Below are 17,710 nucleotides of genomic sequence, written 5' to 3' on the forward strand. Positions count from 1 at the left end.
AAATCATATAAGTCTGGAGTAACAATGTAAAATATATAAATTTAAGATAAAAATTATAAATTTTAAAAGTTTATGGAACATATGCAGCTAGCCATATGGGATCCCGCGAGATCCCATTTCTCGTATTATTGGTACCATATGGGATCCCGCGGGAAAAAACCGTATTATGAAATGTGCCACCGAGACTTTTGTCCCGGAACCATCCGAGAAATGAGACGGAACTGAGATCCCCGTTTAGCACCATTTAGTACCATATTTTTAAATTTTTATTTTTTTAATTGAAAATATATGAATTTTTTTTAAATGCATTCATGATTAAAATAAAAAATAAAAAAATACGGGAAATATGAGAATACCGGAACGGCGAAATATGGTACCGGAAATTCTCGGTACCGTGGAAAATGTTTTCGGGATTTTCCGGTACCATTTTTTACGGTTCCGGGAGTCCCATTTTTCGCAAAATATGAGACGGGATCAAGGGATCCTATTTTTCGGGTTTCATATGGCCAGCTTTACATATGCCCCAGTCATTAGCTCGCTCAGTTAGTGAATATTTATATATATATATATATATATATACACCATAATTAATGACGTTATGTTATAGGAACAAATACGTGAGGTTAATTGGAAATCATTGAGGATATCCATGCATTGAATACACTCTTTTGCTCTTATAGGTTGTTCGTGTATCTTATAAGTTATTGTGCTTTTTTCATTAGTAAGTTACAAAAATATGTCGATACTAATTACTGAAATTTCGATCCAATTTTATTGAGAAACAATTTACCGACCGATTTACAAAATATATGGAATACAGACACCGAGGGATGAATTGTTTACAGATGAATCTTTTAGAAAATCTACCAAAAAAAAAAAAAATCATATATATATATATATGTATCAATTTTGAGCTATAAGTTGGTACTCTTTATTCTAATTCGAGACTATTTAATTATAAAATAAATTCCTTAAATATTAAAAGGTAATTATCTAATTATTTAATTTTGTAACAAGATACTTGCATGACCATGAATAACACATCAAATTGGAATGACCCGATGTTACATCTAGATGGAATTATAAAAAATAAAAAAAAATAAAAAAAATCGGCAGTTCCTCCCGTAATTTTATTATTATCAGAACTATTATGGTTATCTTAGTACGTCCCATGTATTAAATTGTGGCAAGGACTTGGCTGATGTAGAAGACAGAAGTGTGTCTCACCGTTTCTCACAACAAGAGTTGTCGCTAAAAATTCCTATATTTTCAATTAAAAAATACAAATTTAAAAATATGGTACTAAATAGTGCTAAACGGGGATCTCAGTTCCGTCTCATTTCCCGGATGGTTCCGGGACAAAAGTCTCGGTGCCATATTTCATAATACGGTTTTTTCCCGTAGGATCCCATATGGTACGAATAATACGAGAAATGGGATCCCGCGGGATCCCATATAGCCAGCTGTAGGCTATGTTCCATAAACTTTTAAATTTTATAATTTTTATCTTAAATTTTATATATTTTACATTGTTACTCCAGAGTTGTATGATTTTTTTATATATGCCCCCGCTAATTTTAATTTTTCTTTTATCTACATTGACTATAAATTCTGGATTCGCCACTGTGTATATTTAAGTGCTATTATATTGTTACTCCAAAAATGTATAATTTGCTTTATATATGCCACTTCGGATTTAATTTTTTTTTAAAAATTTATCTCCCTTGACTAATTAAAGTATTGTTACGTCTTCATTTAAAAAGCAAAAATTTAGAAAAATAGCCAACTTAAACGTTTGATATTGCTAAATAGCCAAAGTTTGGTAAATATTAAGTAAATAGCCATAAATTAATGATGACGTGGTTTAATATGACAGTGGTTATTTACTTAATATTTACGTTTGTAAATATATAAAATTGGCTATTTACCTAATATTTACCAAACTTTTGGTTATTTAGCAATTCTCAACGTTTAAATTGGTGATTTTGCTAAATTACCCTTTAAAAATACTATTCCAAACAACTAAATACATTTAAAAACTTTCTTTTAATATTATCTTATTTATATTAAGTCTTTTGTTTTTGCAATGTAAAGTTTACTTCACTAATACTCATTTTAAAGCATATAATATATGTTATAAGAAAAACCAATTCAAGAAGTGTGAAATTGAAATATAATTACCTATCTATTTATGTATGTAACGGGGCACTAAATGAAGGGAAGGAGGTAAGGGAAGAAAAAAAGGACAAGAAAAGAAAAAGTAAAACCCAGGAATCCAGTGATCGTAAAAGGTACATGCATATAACAAAGAAATCGAAGATAATCAGAAAGTTATTCTTTAGCTTCATGTAATAAACAATCAATTATGGAGCACATTTTTCTTGTTGGCACGGACAAAAAAAGAAAAGGCAACGAATGAAGAGATAAACACCCATATTTCACAACTAATTTAACAAAAAAAAAAAAAAAAAAACCAAAAACACATTCAAATCAAAAACCTATTTTCGGATCTGACAATAAAATTGATTTTTTTTATACGAACTCAGATTAATACCGATAATCAAGTTAGAAACTAAGAAATTGAACTTAATTATAAAAAAAACAGCGCCTCTCTCTTTTCTCTCTCTAGAAACTAGGGTTTTCTCTCTAAACTTCTTCTTCTCCTTGTAGCAGCCGCCGCCGCCCCCCAGGATGCTGCTCGCCGGCGTGCTCTCAGCCACGGCGTCGGTCTTGGGGGGAGCCCAGCCCTTAGGGCGTTCGACACCAACTCCGGTCAACCGTCTCCTTTCCCCCTCCGACCCCCGTTCTCGCTGTGGGTGCTACCCCGCGTCGTTTTTCCCCGGTCTGAAAGCCTGCTCCTCCGGCTGTCCTCGTGTGGTCTTGCTCGGGTACTCCTCCCGGTCTTGGTTTTTGCAGGTCTCGAGAGCGAATGAGGAGTCTTTCCGGGAGATCTTCGGTGCCCCGAACCCCCTCCACCGGTGGTCCTCGCGAATCCTTACCGATCTCGGTGGCTTGGGAGTTGACAAGCTACCAAGACGCTGCGGTGGCTCCTGCTCCTTCACGCCCCACTCGCCCTCGTCGGAAGCCACCCTCGCCGGCGAAGGTTCTCCAAGCCGGAGAGCTTCTGCGGTCGACGTCCCCGGCACCGGTTCAGCCCCGACGGTGTGGACTAGCGTTTTTCGGAGGTGCACAACGAGTCCCTCCCTCTCGTGTGTAGATCCGAAGCTCCGACGTGGTCCCGTCGACCCCGATCCTTATGGTCCCTCCCGGATGGAATCGCTGGAGGTGCTCCGTGCCACGGGATCGAGCTATCGAAGCTTGATGCCGAGTGACAGTTGTGGCTCGTCGACGTTCGCGACGCGGCCGTGCTCGCTGCAGATCTTGGGTGCGGGTGTCTGCCTTTTTTTAGTTTGTTTTGGTTTTAGTTTTTTAGTTTGTTTTTCTGGTGTTGGAATGGACCTATCCTTTTATTGTTATGCTTTGTTTTGTGTTGGACTCGGATTAGCCGTAGTTCCCTTTCCCGTATAGTGGATTTCCTGTTAGGTTTTTATCTATGCAGGTTGAAGAGCCACCCTATTCGTGGTTATCGGACCAAGTTTGGTTGGATTTTTCCATCGCCATTCTTTGAGTTTTTTAACGAGCCTCGTGTGTGCTCTATTGGTGCTTGTAATTCTTCCCGATGTTGGAAGTTTGCACATATCGTACTTTTACCGGAAGTTAGTGTTAGATTCACCTCGACTTAGGTCTTGGTAATCCATGTACTAAGGTGTTATTCTCCTGTATTGATGGAGTTTTTTACCCAATTTTAATGGAAAATCCGTATTATTCAAAAAAAAAAAAAACTTAATTATAAAAAAAACTCACAAGAAATTTCATAAAAAACATTAATATATTACATCAAGATTTGAAATTCGTCGGGATTTGAACACTTACGAATCTCCACGCTCGTTTTTCGTGGGGACATAGGGAATAGTCGCCTTTAGACTGTTGGAAAAAGGAAGGAATCCCTGAGATTTGACGAAAAACAGTGACAAATCGCCTTCAGTCGAGCGGAAAAAACTCTAAAACTTCCTGAAACTTTTATGATTTTGGTTCCTGTTTTCTCTTAAATATCATGGTTTTTTGGGAAAAAAACACTAAACCAAGTCAATACTCACGAACCGATTTCCGTTGGGTTACCATGAAATTAAAAAAAAGTTCCGGTTTAATTAGAACCAGTGTCGGAACTCTTCAAAACTTTTATTTCTGTCTGATTTCCGCATAATTTCAATCCTCGGTGACAACTACTCACACAATCATTCACGAAATCAGATTTGAGAAATATATATTTTTTTCAAAACTGATATGAAATATTTTCCCCTCAAAATCCTAAGAACCGCATTTAATTTTAGCTTCACCACCGTACGACATTTCATACAATAATTGCACTTTCTTACCCTACACAAGTGTAAATTTAGAATTATATGTGTTCCCGTATCCGTGTGATAATATTCCCTCATAATTGGTCGCACTTGATGAATTGTAATGACTCGTTTATTAATTTAAACTTAAACCTAACTCGATTCCAATAATTATAATATCGATCTTCTATATATACGCAACCTTATTTTTGGAATTATTGGGGATAATTTAAAAAGTATTAAATCAAATTAAATAATGGACATTATCCAACTCGGATCAAGAATAACCATAGCTATTCTCTCCCCTTTAAAATATCAAGTCTTGTTAGTTTATGTACACTCGTGTTGTTTAGGTAACAAGCTAGTTGTATCAATCTTTGACAAATTTTTTAGGCTATAAAAGAAATAGTAGTTGTAGTGTTAATTACCCGTGTTTTCCAAGAAAACTTAACCCGTGAGTGGAATTATTCTAACTACTCTCTCTCTCTCTCTCTCTCTCTCTCTCTCTCTCTCTCTCTCTCTCAAAACAGACACAATATTTTTTTAGGGGACTAGAAAACATAGGAGAGCTACAATTTATTAATCATTAAGTAAAGTGAGTACAGAAATATTATATCTAAAGAAAACGAGCCACAAAAAAAAAACATTAATTTTCAGAAGGATAGAGAAAAAGAAAATACAGTACCACAATATATTTCCTAAAAAAAAAAACCAATCACTAGCTAGCTACCAGTGCTATATCTTTTCACACATTTAAAACCCTAGACAATTCCCTTCAAACCTCAAAAACCCAAAAAAGAGAGGAAGAAGAAGAAGAAGAAAAAGAAAGAAAAGAAGAAAACAAAACTCAGCTCAAAAACCTCTAAACACTTAACTATAGGATCCATTAATCATATGGATTCAGAACTCCACCTAGAAGAAGACTACATACACATGGAAGTAAGCTCATACTCAAACTTATTCCCTCACAATAATAATAATAGCAACCCTAGAGAGTTCGAGTTTCAAATGTCTTCCACAACGTTGAGAGGAGAGAGAGACACGTCAGCTTCCCCGGCCGACGAGCTCTTCTACAAAGGAAAGCTCCTCCCTCTCCACCTCCCTCCTCGCCTCCAAATGGTCGAAAAAATTCTCGAAACTTCCAAAACCTTCGACCCTTCTTTCTCTTCTTCTCGCTCTTTCGATCTCAACAACTGCGAGTTCTTTTCGACTCCTCTCATGACGACAGCTCCGACGCCGACCGCAACGAGCACGCCTTTCGAGTCCTGCCCTGTCTCTCCCTCCGACTCCTTCAGGATCGGCCGAGAGATAACGAGGCCCGAAGAGTCTTACGCGCGCGAAGAATACTCGGCGGAGCTTTGGAGAAATAACGGCGAGGACGTAATAGTCTCGGACAAGAAGCTAATTTGTGAAGATCCCGGGAGGAAGAATAATAAGGCCAAGCATTTGTCGCTCGGGTCGAGGCTCAAGGCCTCGCGGGCTTACCTCAAGTCGTTGTTTGGAATCTCCGGATGCTCGGACGAGTCGAGCACCGCGGCTCGGAAAGTCGCCGACGAAGGGTCTGCCATGAAGTACGTGAAGGTCAACAACAACAAGAACGGCTCGTCCGGCGGGCAAATAATCCCGAGAAACACTACTCATCATCATCACAAGTTTCCGAACCCGAGTTCCGAGCGTAATTGCCACCGGAGATCGTTCTCGTTGGCCCTGAGAAGACATTCGACGATAGCGAAAAGTAAGTGCGTGTCTACGTCGTCGTCGTCCTCGTCCTCGTCATTGTCGTCGTCTGAATCTTCGTCGCTTTCTCAGTCAAAGTACTTGAAGAGATGTGGAAGTATTAATAATAAGTGCTCGGAGTCTGAGAATTCAATCCAAGGAGCCATCGCTCATTGCAAGAAGTCTCAGCTGGTTTTCAGCTCAAGAAGCTCAGTGTCACCTTCGAGGATCGGGATTTGCGAGGAACAAGAAACGCAACAACTTTGCAGGGGCTGAACTACGAAAGAGATGAAGATTAAGATTAAGATTAAGATTAATTTGTTGACTCTTTTCTCTTTACTTTTTAATATTTTTATTTTATGCTTTGACCTTTCATATATATTGTCATTGCTAGTTTTTGGTTCAACGCTTGTCCTAAATATATTGTCATTGCATATCCTACTAGAGTTGCTAAATAAAATATACTAATTAAATAAATTATTGTTTCTGTATATTTGTGAATTATATATCTAAGATAGTACATGATTAGTTGATGAGATTGTTAGCTAGAGAAAGAGGCTTCAGATCAGACAAGCCACACAAGACGATTTTGATGCGCTGTACTTGTCAATTATTTTAACGTCCTAATTAAACAACGTTCACCCGAAGGAAAAAAATAAAATAGGTAATTCCTTTACGTAGAAAGTAAATTAGGTCTTTGTTTTTATGCTGATCTTCAGCTGCATTTAATATTACCTTGAACTCCTAAAGTTGGTTCCAACTGAGTTTGAAAAGATTTCCAAATTAATTTATGTTTTCAGGTACATGAAACCAAAATCAAAGTCAGGAAATGAGAAATAAATTTTTGAATACATGATATGTGATTATGAATCCACCCTGGAGTAGGGTTACATGTCCGTTAACATTTTAATTTTGTTTTTTCATTTACAAATAGCTCAATCGTGTGGGAGTCAATTTCCAATTGTTTAGTAGAGTCATCATATCAATGCTTCCTAATTGTGTACAGGGAAAGGATATATATCCACTCAATCTTTCATAATCATAACAAATTTCATCATGTGAAAAGAGTCTTCAATAATTTAATATTGCATGTACAGATGAAGGAATCCCATTCCCATCATAACGATTTCGGATCATCTACCCTATTTTGGTGTCTCCAAACATAAGTAACGTTATTTTAAAAAAATATTTTTAACTAAAAAAACTGATTGCATGACTTATTTTACTAAAATTATATGATTTTTCACATATCTCCCCTGATTTTTTTACACACCCTGATTTGTTTTAAAAAAAATTAAATTTTTATCTCCCTGAGTTCGAATTTTACTGAGAGAAACACAAAAAAGAGACATGTAAATTAAAATTTAAAGTAAAATTACTATTTCACGTCTATGTGTGTGTGTGTGTGTGTGTGAGAGAGAGAGAGAGAGAGAGAGAGAGAGAGAGAGAGAGAGAGAGAGAGAGAGAGAGAGAGAGAGAGTAATTAGTTATACTTTTGCTGATGACCAGTGATGAAAGGGAAAGGAAAAACAATTCAATTAATAATGAGGATTTGTATTGTTTAGGTTATAAAAATGTCACGCCCTATGAATTCAATAAGCCGACATGGCCTCGCAAATACAGCAAAGTAAACATTTGATTAGGAAAATTAAGATTATAATCATTATGCCTCTCTGCCAATCATCGAGGAAGGAGTTTAACAATGCCTCTCTGCTGCAACTAAGAGACACCTATATATCTACCTGCATTATATATACATATATATATATATATATTATATATATGAGATTATTGAGCAAGAGATCGTTCAATCAATGTTAAGAAACCCAATTCACTGATTAAAATTTAAAAGAATGAGAGAGAAACCTACTTTATTTAAATATATATAGGACTTAAGTATTTTTGTGCGTGTGACTGTTTGCTGATGAAAAAGTGCAATATGAAATCAATCATAGAATTCTTCCAAAAAAAAAAAAAATCAATCATAGAAAGACCATCAATATATTTATTTAATTTCCAAGCTAGCGTGTGTTATATAGTATCCGGAGCTAGTATTTTTTATGTAATTTTTTAATAGTTCCATTTTTACATTATGCATAATTATCAATTAAATTGGCGACAGATATTATAATGAATAACCTTAAGCTATATTATTAAAGAAATTTTCTAATACATTTTATAGGTAATAATTGAACCTTGTTCTCTCAGAGGAGGTCAAATCATTGAGGATCATGGAGCTAGTGCTATAGTTTCTGTGTTGAAAAAAAATGAATGCACACAAAGGAGTTTTCTTTTCTATAAACAATAAGTAATGATATATAATTATCTACACAAACAAAATATAGTGTTGGACAAATATACCTACATTTTAAAGATATACTTATACTCATTGCTGGACATTATATTTATGAATATCGAATTTCTTATGATAATTTAATTATCCAAAAATTACCAAAGTATCTCTTAAATTTTGATGAATTTAAGTATCTTTACTCTATCTTTAGAAATGATTATATTATCTCAAGTTTTATCATTTGATATAAAATCATATTTCTATACTTTTTTTAGAAGTATAGAAATATAAATTGTATAGATAATCAAATTAAAATTTTACATATATGTTATTCTCATATCTTTTTTTTTAAATATTAAAAATAAATTGAAAACACAAGATGTATACTATTTTTCTAAAAAATATTTAATTTAGAAATTAATATTTAGTTTAAATATATTTTTTGGAAACTGCTATTTAAAATACTTTTAAGACAATTAGAATATTAATTCGATTATAAAATATTTACTGAGAATTTCTGATAGCATTAAAAGGTATTCTAATCATTTTAAATTAAACAAATACTTTTCAGTAAATATTTTATAATCGAATTAATATTCTAATTTGTCTTAAAAGTATTTTAAATAGCAGTTTCCAAAAATAGAAAAAAAAATTTAAACTAGTTGACTTATTTACTTAAAATTTTCCTTATAAAATTCAGAAATAAAATTTTCCCTTAGGTATGGTTTTGTAATGACAATGCTATCATGTCGCTAAACAATGAATATGAGCAATTAGTGGAAATCACAAATATATATAACAAAATTGGATGTATAGTATATGTGTGTTTATGCAAATAATAAAAACTATCCAATGTCCTAATGATGCCTGAAAACAATATAAAGTGTTAGCAAATAGATGGCATTATACCAAGATATGATAAGTGTGTGTGTGTGTGTATGTGTGTGTGTGTGTGTGTGTGTGTGAGAGAGAGAGAGAGAGAGAGAGAGAGAGAGAGAGAGAGAGAGAGCTAGCTAGTGGGATATTGTGAAGTGTGATCTTCTTTTTACACATTAGATAGCTTGTGTTAGTAGTTGATCAAAGATGTAGGCGAAATATTATACACAATACACTTAAAAGAGCAGACAAAAGTAATTTCAGGTGGCTCGCCTCCTTTAAGGCTTTTATTACTTATATATAGATTTCCTTAGTGGGTGTACTAAAACCTTAAACTAAGTGAACATGTCAATAATTTTTTTGACAGGATTAGTCCCTAATAAACAGTTTAATAAAGTCTAATCTGATGCTGTTGGGACTTAATAATTAAATTAAAGCACTAAATAATAAGAAGTTCTTCCCCCCACCTAAAATTCGTGGATTTCAACACCCCTGAAAAATAGAAAAAACGGACAAGGTAGGCCTTGCATCGACTTGTCCTGTTGCCATTATAAAACCTATAATATTTTAATGTCCTTTTAAAAGTGTTTTTTTCAAAAGGAATAGGGGAAAAGAATATCTAAATATAGGACTTCGTTTAGCACACATGTTATATCGCTTTCTAGAGAGATCAGAAAAAATAAAAAACACGATGACAAAGTGTCAATTCACTTATTATGGTGTCTCTTTGATCATTACTAAGCATAATACAACTTTAAATTATAAAGCTTGTCAGGTGAATTTTGTCAGCTTCCAGAAAATATCAGTACAAAATTGCTCTTATATGTATATAAGTATAACTAGAATCTTCTTTGGCGTCCGTTGGTAGAGATTAGTATTTCCAGTTATTTGATCCTTGCAGATATAAAGAGCTTCAACTGACACACACTAAAGCTTTCTAGGCGTAAGCAAAAAACTTCTTTTGCTGGTAAATAGGAAAGCTCGATTATATTTTATATATATATATATATATATATATATATATATATATATTTTAAATTTGGCATTGAATGTGGTTATTCAAATTAAAAATCTAAACAAGCATCAAATCTTACACATAAAATACAATTCGACCAAAAAGTACTGATAATATAAGATATTTTAGAAATATGATTCTTATTATTCAATCAAAATAAACAAAATATACAACATCTTGTCAAAAAATCTTCCACATCTAAGTCATTGTGTATAAAATTAAATTAAAAATCACAAACAATTGATGTCGGAGGTTTTTCATATGGCTTGAGCCGCTTGACAAACATCTTATGTTGTGACACCAAAACATTTTCATATCGCTTTATGCATAAGGCATAAGCGATGTAAAAAACAGCTCCATCTAAGCATGTATACCGGTTATTTTGCTATTCTCATTTTTCACGTCGCTTGGGATTTGAAAAACGACTCCAAGTCACATATATACTGGAATATATTAGAATCAGTTGAGTCGACCAAAGAGGCCATTGGATCTGATTGTAGCTTTGGCAAAGTTACTTTCAGATCCTTGCTCGTTCTTAGAGATATATTGAGCAGGGGAACTGTTGATCATCACTTATTCTTCAGTGCCGTTCCTTACTTTGAGGAAATTTATTCCATGTTATGATCCATACTGTGGTTTCTAGATGCCTCGTCATCTTCCACGTGGCATGGACGTTTTGTAGACAGTTATAGCTTTCCTTATGTAAGCCAATCCTTGGGTGGTTATATAAACCCGGATTTTGTATTAGGTTAGTTATTCTGTTCTTGTGTATATCAAACTGTATTTGTACTGAGAGAAACCTAGAGAGAGATTGAGTGATCTAGAGAGTGTGAGAGATCGAGGAAGATTTCGAGAAAGCTCAACGAGATCGGGAGAATCAAGCTAGCGTGAAGACGAAGCTACGTCTGCAAGTTTGAGTGTGATCGTTTGTAATCGGATTCTTGTACATTGTTTGAAGATAGTGGATCGACAAAGGGGACTCTCTCGAGCTCCGACTGGATTAGGATTCAAGTTGAATCTGAACCAGGATAAATTGCTTGTCTTTTTCTTTATTCTCCCATTTTCCTGTTCTTGGCGTGCGTATCTGGAAGTTTACTTGCTGCGCAAGTTTTTCCTGAAGATCCAGTTTGATCTTTCTGTTTGTTCTTTTCTGCATTGTTTTGTGTTTTCCCGCGTGCACAACTTAACAAATTGGTATCAGAGCCCTCTTTTCTTCCAGCCAACAAGTAGGACTGAAGTAGATAAACAGCCTCAGCAACATCGTTTTGAAGTTTCCAGATCTACGATTCCTTGATCAAGAATCCACGATGGCAAATTTCAAATCTGATGTAGAGAAGTTCGATGGCAAAAACGACTTCGGTCTATGGCGAATCAAGATGGAAGCGCATCTCGAAAACCTAGGGCTTGACGAAGCTCTCAAGGGCGAGTCCAAGATGGCAGCGACTTTATCGATAGAAAAGAAACAAGAAATCCTGAAGAAAAGAAAGAACGCGATCATCCTTAGCCTTAGTGATCAAATCCTGAGGAAAGTGGTGAAAGAAGACTCATCATCTGGAATGTGGCTCAAGCTCGAGTCATTGTATATGACGAAGTCATTGTCTACGCGAGTCTACTTGAAGCAAAAGCTCTACAGTTTCAAGATGAATGATCAGAAGAGGATCGATGAAAACATCGACGAATTCACAAAGCTCATCTCTGACCTGGAGAGTCTTGATGTAGAAATTGATGATGAAGACCAAGCTATATTTCTTCTCAACTCTCTTCCAAAACCCTATGAACAATTGTGTGATACTTTAAAATATGGCAGAGAATCTCTAACTCTTCATGAAGTGATTTCTGCAGCCTATTCTAAAGAACAGGATCTGAAGGCACAATCAAAGGGAACAAGATTTGAAGGCCTTAATGTAAGAGGAAGACCAGAAAAGAAAGAAAAGGGGAAGAAGAACAAGGCAATATCAAAGTCAAGGACTAAAGATTCAAAGGAGGCAGACACATGTTGGCATTGCAACAAGGAAGGACATTGGAGAAGGAATTGTCTAGAGAGAAAGGGTCAAGACCAAAAATCAAGTGACTCGGCTAATTTTTTTAGTGGTCTCAATGAAGCTGAGGTGCTAACTGTGTCAAGTGAAGACCCAAAAGATCAGTGGATCTTGGATACAAGGTGTACTTTTCACATGACTCCAAGACTAGATTGGTTATACAAATACAAGCCTCGAGAACATGGAAAAGTCCTGATGGGAAACAACCAAGCTTGTGATGTCCTTGGATCAGGATCAATCAAGATCAGACTCAAAGATGGATCACACAAAATCATAACAAAAGTGAGGTATATTCTTGTCCTCAAAAGAAATTTACTCCCACTTGGTGTTTCTGATGCTCTAGGTTATTCCTACAAAGCTCAAGATGGTATCATAAAGATATCCAAAGGAATCCTAGTAATCCTCAGAGGAGTCCTTGAAAATTGACTCTATGTCCTAGAAGGTGAGACTGTTGTAGGAGAAGCAAGCACAGTCCAGGCTGAGACAAGTGAAGCTATCATGTGGCATAGAAGACTAGGTCACATGAGTCAAAGAGGACTCCAAGAACTCTGTAAGCAAGAGTTGATCATGATCAAGGATTTACAAAATCTTGACTTCTGTGAGAACTGTGTTCCTGGCAAAGCACACAGACTGAAGTTTCCAAAAGCCATACACAAAACCAAGGCAATCTTGGACTATTTTCACTCAGATCTATGGGGATCTCCTCAGGTAGTTGTATCCTTATCAAAGTGCCAATATTTTATATCCTTTCTTGATGATTACTCTAGAAAAACATGGATTTATTTTCTGAAAACAATAGATGAGTCGTTTGGCAAGTTTGTGGCTTGGACAACTTTGGTTGAAAATCAGACAGATAGAAAGGTGAAGAAACTCAGAATTGACAATGGCTTAGAGTTCTGCAACACTGAATTTGATAAATTATGTGAAGAACATGGCATCTCAAGAAAGCACACATGTGCTTACACCCCACAGCAGAATGGAGTGGCAGAGAGGTTCAACAGAACTATCGTGGAGAAAGTAAGGTGTATGCTAGCTGACTCTGGATTAAGCCAAAAGTTTTGGGCTAAAGCTGCATCAATAACTTGCTATCCGATCAACAGATCACCAAACTCAAGCCTAGAGTTCAAAGTCCCTGAGCAGGTATGGTCTAATCATAAGCCTCTTTATAGTCATTTGAAACCCTTTGGTTGTATTGCTTATGTACATGCTAGTCAGGGAAAGTTGAACCCTAAGGCAAAGAAAGGTATTTTCTTAGGAATATCCTGAAGATGTTAAAGGGTATAGGATTTGGTTGATAGAAGATAAGCATGTTGTGATAAGAAGGGACATTGTTTTGAATGAGCATATGTTTTACAAAAATGACTATTTGAATCAGAGAAGTCAAGGACTTGATCAGACATGTAGAAATGCAGATAACCAACAGGTTTAGCTACAGAATATCCCAAGTGATTCAGGTCAAGGTGGAGCACCAGACCCAGATCAAGGTGGAGCACCAGATCAAAATCAAGGTGGAGCTGGAGAGACATGTGATTCAAATGAGCAAAGAAGTCATGAACAACATGAAGATTTTGAAGACAATGCCGATGAACATCTAAGAGACTACTTACTTGCAAGGGACAGAACCAGGAGAGTGACCACTCAACCAGCAAGATATGCACAAGCTGATTTCATAGCTTTTGCATTGAATGCCTCAGAGCTGGTAGAAGATGAGCCAAAGCACTACAAGGAGGCTCAGAAGAGTGAACATTGGAAGTTATGGCATCAAGCCATGTGTGAAGAGATGGAATCCCTCAAGAAGAACAACACCTGGATTCTGGTGGAGTGTCCTGCAAGTAAGCGTGTAGTAGGTTACAAATGGGTGTTCAAACACAAGCAAGGCATTCCTGGTATTGAGAAACCAAGATTCAAAGCCAGATTGGTGGCCAAGGGTTATTCTTAGATAGAAGGGATAGACTATCATGAAGTGTTCTCTCCTGTAGTCAAACACACTTCTATAAGAGTAATCCTAAGTGTTGTAGCTATGTTTGACCTTGAGCTTGAGCATCTTGATGTCAAAACAACTTTCTTGCATGGGAATCTTGAAGATGAGGTCTATATGCAGCAGCCAAAAGGTTTTGAAGAGGATGGAACAGGGAAAGTGTGTCTCCTCAAAAAATCTTTGTATGGTCTTAAAAAATCATCTAGACAGTGGTATCTAAGGTTTGATGAGTTTATGATCAAACAAGGATTTAAAAGAATTAGTTATGATAGTTGTGCCTATCTGACTAGACTGAAGAGTGGTTCATTCATGTATCTCCTGATATATATGGAGGACATGTTAGTGGCTTGTAAAGACAAGATAGAGGTTCAGAAGATGAAGACTCAGCTAAAGAGAGAATTTGAAATGAATGACTTAGGCCCTGCATCAAGGATTCTTGGAATGGACATATCAAGAGATAGATTGAACATGACCTTAACTCTATCTCAAGAAGATTATCTCAGGAAGGTTGTGGAACTTTTTGGTCAACAAGAGTTCAAAACCTCTAGAGTTCCTATTGGAGCTCATTTCAAGATCAGGTCGGTTCAAGAGCATGAAGAAGTCTCTAAGATGAAGTTCATGAAGAATGTGCCGTACTCAAGCTGTGTGGGCAGTTGTACGTATGCTATGATCTATACCAGACCAGATATAGCATATGGAATGAGTCTCATTAGCACATTTATGAGCAAGCCCTCAAGAACTCATTGGCAAGCTGCAAAGTGCTTGATCAAGTATCTAAAGGGAAGTCTGAAACTTAAACTTGTCTATAAATCTAATAAAGAGAAAAAATACTATGTGATGAGATTTTGTGATTCTGATTATGCAGGTGACCTGGATAAAATGAGATCACTCACAGGCTATGTGTTCACTATTAGAGGAAACACAATCAGCTGGAAGACAAATCTACAACATGTGGTAGCCTTACCCACCACTGAAGCAGAGTATATAGGTCTTACTAAAGCTATAAAAGAGGCACTATGGCTAAAGGGTTTCACCAGGGAACTATGCTTATCAGAATATGATGTGGCAGTGTACTGTGACTCTCAAACTGCAATACATCTGTCGAAGAACAGTGTCTTTCATGAAAGGACAAAACACATTGATGTGAGGCTTCATTTCATAAAAGATGTCACTAATGACAAGCTAGTTGAAGTGAAGAAGAAAGCTACAGATGTAAACCCAACAGACGTGCTCACCAAGGTAGTACTAGCAAGCAAGTTTTAGGAAGCCTTAAACTTGCTGAGGTTGATCAAGGAATGAAGTTCAGCAAATGGAGCTCGAGAGTAAAAGAGAATGTTGATTCACTAAAGCATGAAGTTTCAGACTGAGAAGAAGCAGCTACATGAAGATTTCTCAGCAAGGTAGAGATTTGTGGTTTCTAGATGCTCGTCATCTTCCACGTGGCATGGCCGTTTTGTAGACGGTTGTAAGCCAATCCTTGGGTGGTTATATAAACCCGGATTTGGTATTAGGTTAGTTATTCTATTCTTGTGTATAACAAACTGTATTTGTACTGAGAGAAACCTAGAGAGAGATAGAGTGATCTAGAGAGCATAAGAGATCGGGAAGGTCTTGTACATTGTTTGAAGATAGGGGATCGACAAAAAGGACTCTGTCGAGCTCCGACTGGATTAGGATTTAAGTTGAATCCGAACCAGGTTAAATTGCGTGTCTTTTTCTTACTTCTCCCTATTTCCTGTTCTTGGCGCGCATATCTGGAAGTTTACTTCATGCGCACGTTTTTCCTGAAGATCCAATTTGATCTTTCTGCATTGTTTTGTGTTTTTCCGAGTGCACAACTTAACACATACCATATGATTTAGTTTCGTAGTCATTATAATACGAATTTCTTATAGATACGGTGAGATTCGGTCCATATTTATTATTTCATTATCAAGTAAATCCTAGCTTGGTCTTTAAATCGTTATGGCATTATAGCCCATTTTTCATCATGGAGATTGAAGAAATTTAAATGCGTTTTCATGGATCAAACTACACTTTATAAATTCATCGCAGATAATAATCATGTCATTAACACACAAAGATATGGATTAGATGTATGTCTTGTACTCGTACATTGCAAATAATGTCGAATCATGATGATTTGTAAGGAATGCAAGCGTGATGATGTTCACTGTGAAGAACACTTCGTGCCTTGTTTGAGACGTTATTAAGTGTGATAGCCTCCCCTTGACTTCCTAAGCATCAAGATTCTACATTCTTTTGTCAAGTGTACGATTGCATATCATAACCTCTTATCTTATGGTTGATGACATTATCAAAACTATTGCTAATTATGATGGAAATGATTCCTTTTCGGATATTAAGGTTTCCTACGACCCAAAAGTGTGATATATTACCTAAAGAGCTAATTTATTTGAGTATGCACAACTCACTAACTAGATCGCACTTTGATACACCCATTTGAGACCAACCATCAATTCTCTTATGCTCTTCGTTCCTTGGATCCTAGGCTATATCGTATATTAGTAGGTAGCCTTGTTTATCTCATGTGAGCCACAAGGGTATCACACATGTTATTTATATACTTAGCTAGTTTTTCGTTGCTCCTATTAAAATTCATTTCACTTGATGCTCTTTGTTTTCTTAGGTGTTCGAGGCACTCAGTTTCAAAGTCTCTTATTTCCCTCTATATCGTCTTTAGACTCGTGTTCTTTGAGCTAGTGATCCTATAGATCTCGAATCGACCAATTGATTCACCATTCTCCCAAAAAATGCTCTCAAAAGAGTAATAAACAAGATTTCATCTCTTACTCTTCCACATCTCATACTCTTCCACTACTTGTGAGACTGTTTGGTTATGTTGCTTGCAAATATGGGTAGACTAGTATTTTCTTTGGTTTTAATATTTTTTTCACTTGGTTATATAAACCTTATGTTGTTTTCATTCATGTTGAATATTTCACTCTGATTTGTTGTAACTAGCCCATCTTACATTTCTTATTAGGGAAATATCCAAAGTTTCATTTAATTAAGGAAATAGCATATTTTTTTCTTAGCAGACAATTATACCCTTCGCGAATCAGTTAATTAATTAACAGACTGAATTAAGTTAGGTTAATTAATTAACTGAATGTTTGGATTCGAAATTCACAAAAATAAGAACTTAAGTCAATTCATATTCAAAGCATTCAATTAATTAACCTAATTCCTAATTCAATCAGTTAGTAAATTAACTTTACTAAAAAAAATAATCAGAACCTAAGCTAATTCTTAATTCAACCAGTCAGTCAATTAATAATCAGAACCTAAGCTAATTCTTAATTCAACCAGTCAGTCAATTAATTAACCTAACAGAATTTAATAAGTTAATTTATTAACTGATTCGCGAAT

At 35.8% G+C, this 17,710-nt stretch overlaps 1 protein-coding gene across 1 annotated transcript; it reads left to right on the plus strand.

Moving 5' to 3' along the window:
- The first annotated feature begins 5,018 nt into the window (after nucleotides 1-5,018).
- MAKR4 (membrane-associated kinase regulator) lies at nucleotides 5,019-6,571 on the plus strand. Its single transcript, XM_089603499.1, has one exon. It carries the CDS (start codon nucleotides 5,295-5,297, stop codon nucleotides 6,390-6,392), a length of 1,098 nt encoding a protein of 365 aa, XP_089459625.1. The 5' UTR covers nucleotides 5,019-5,294; the 3' UTR covers nucleotides 6,393-6,571.
- Nucleotides 6,572-17,710: the final 11,139 nt, after the last annotated feature.

The sequence above is a fragment of the Urtica dioica genome, chromosome 12 (assembly GCF_054948205.1).
Source record: "Urtica dioica subsp. dioica isolate 48M chromosome 12, U.dioica_male_clone48M_v1_H2, whole genome shotgun sequence".
NCBI classification, from domain to species: Eukaryota; Viridiplantae; Streptophyta; class Magnoliopsida; order Rosales; family Urticaceae; genus Urtica; species Urtica dioica.

Excerpts from the sequence above, each read along its gene's own strand:
- MAKR4 (XM_089603499.1), top strand. The coding sequence starts at position 5,295 with ATGGATTCAGAACTCCACCTAGAAGAAGACTACATACACATGGAAGTA.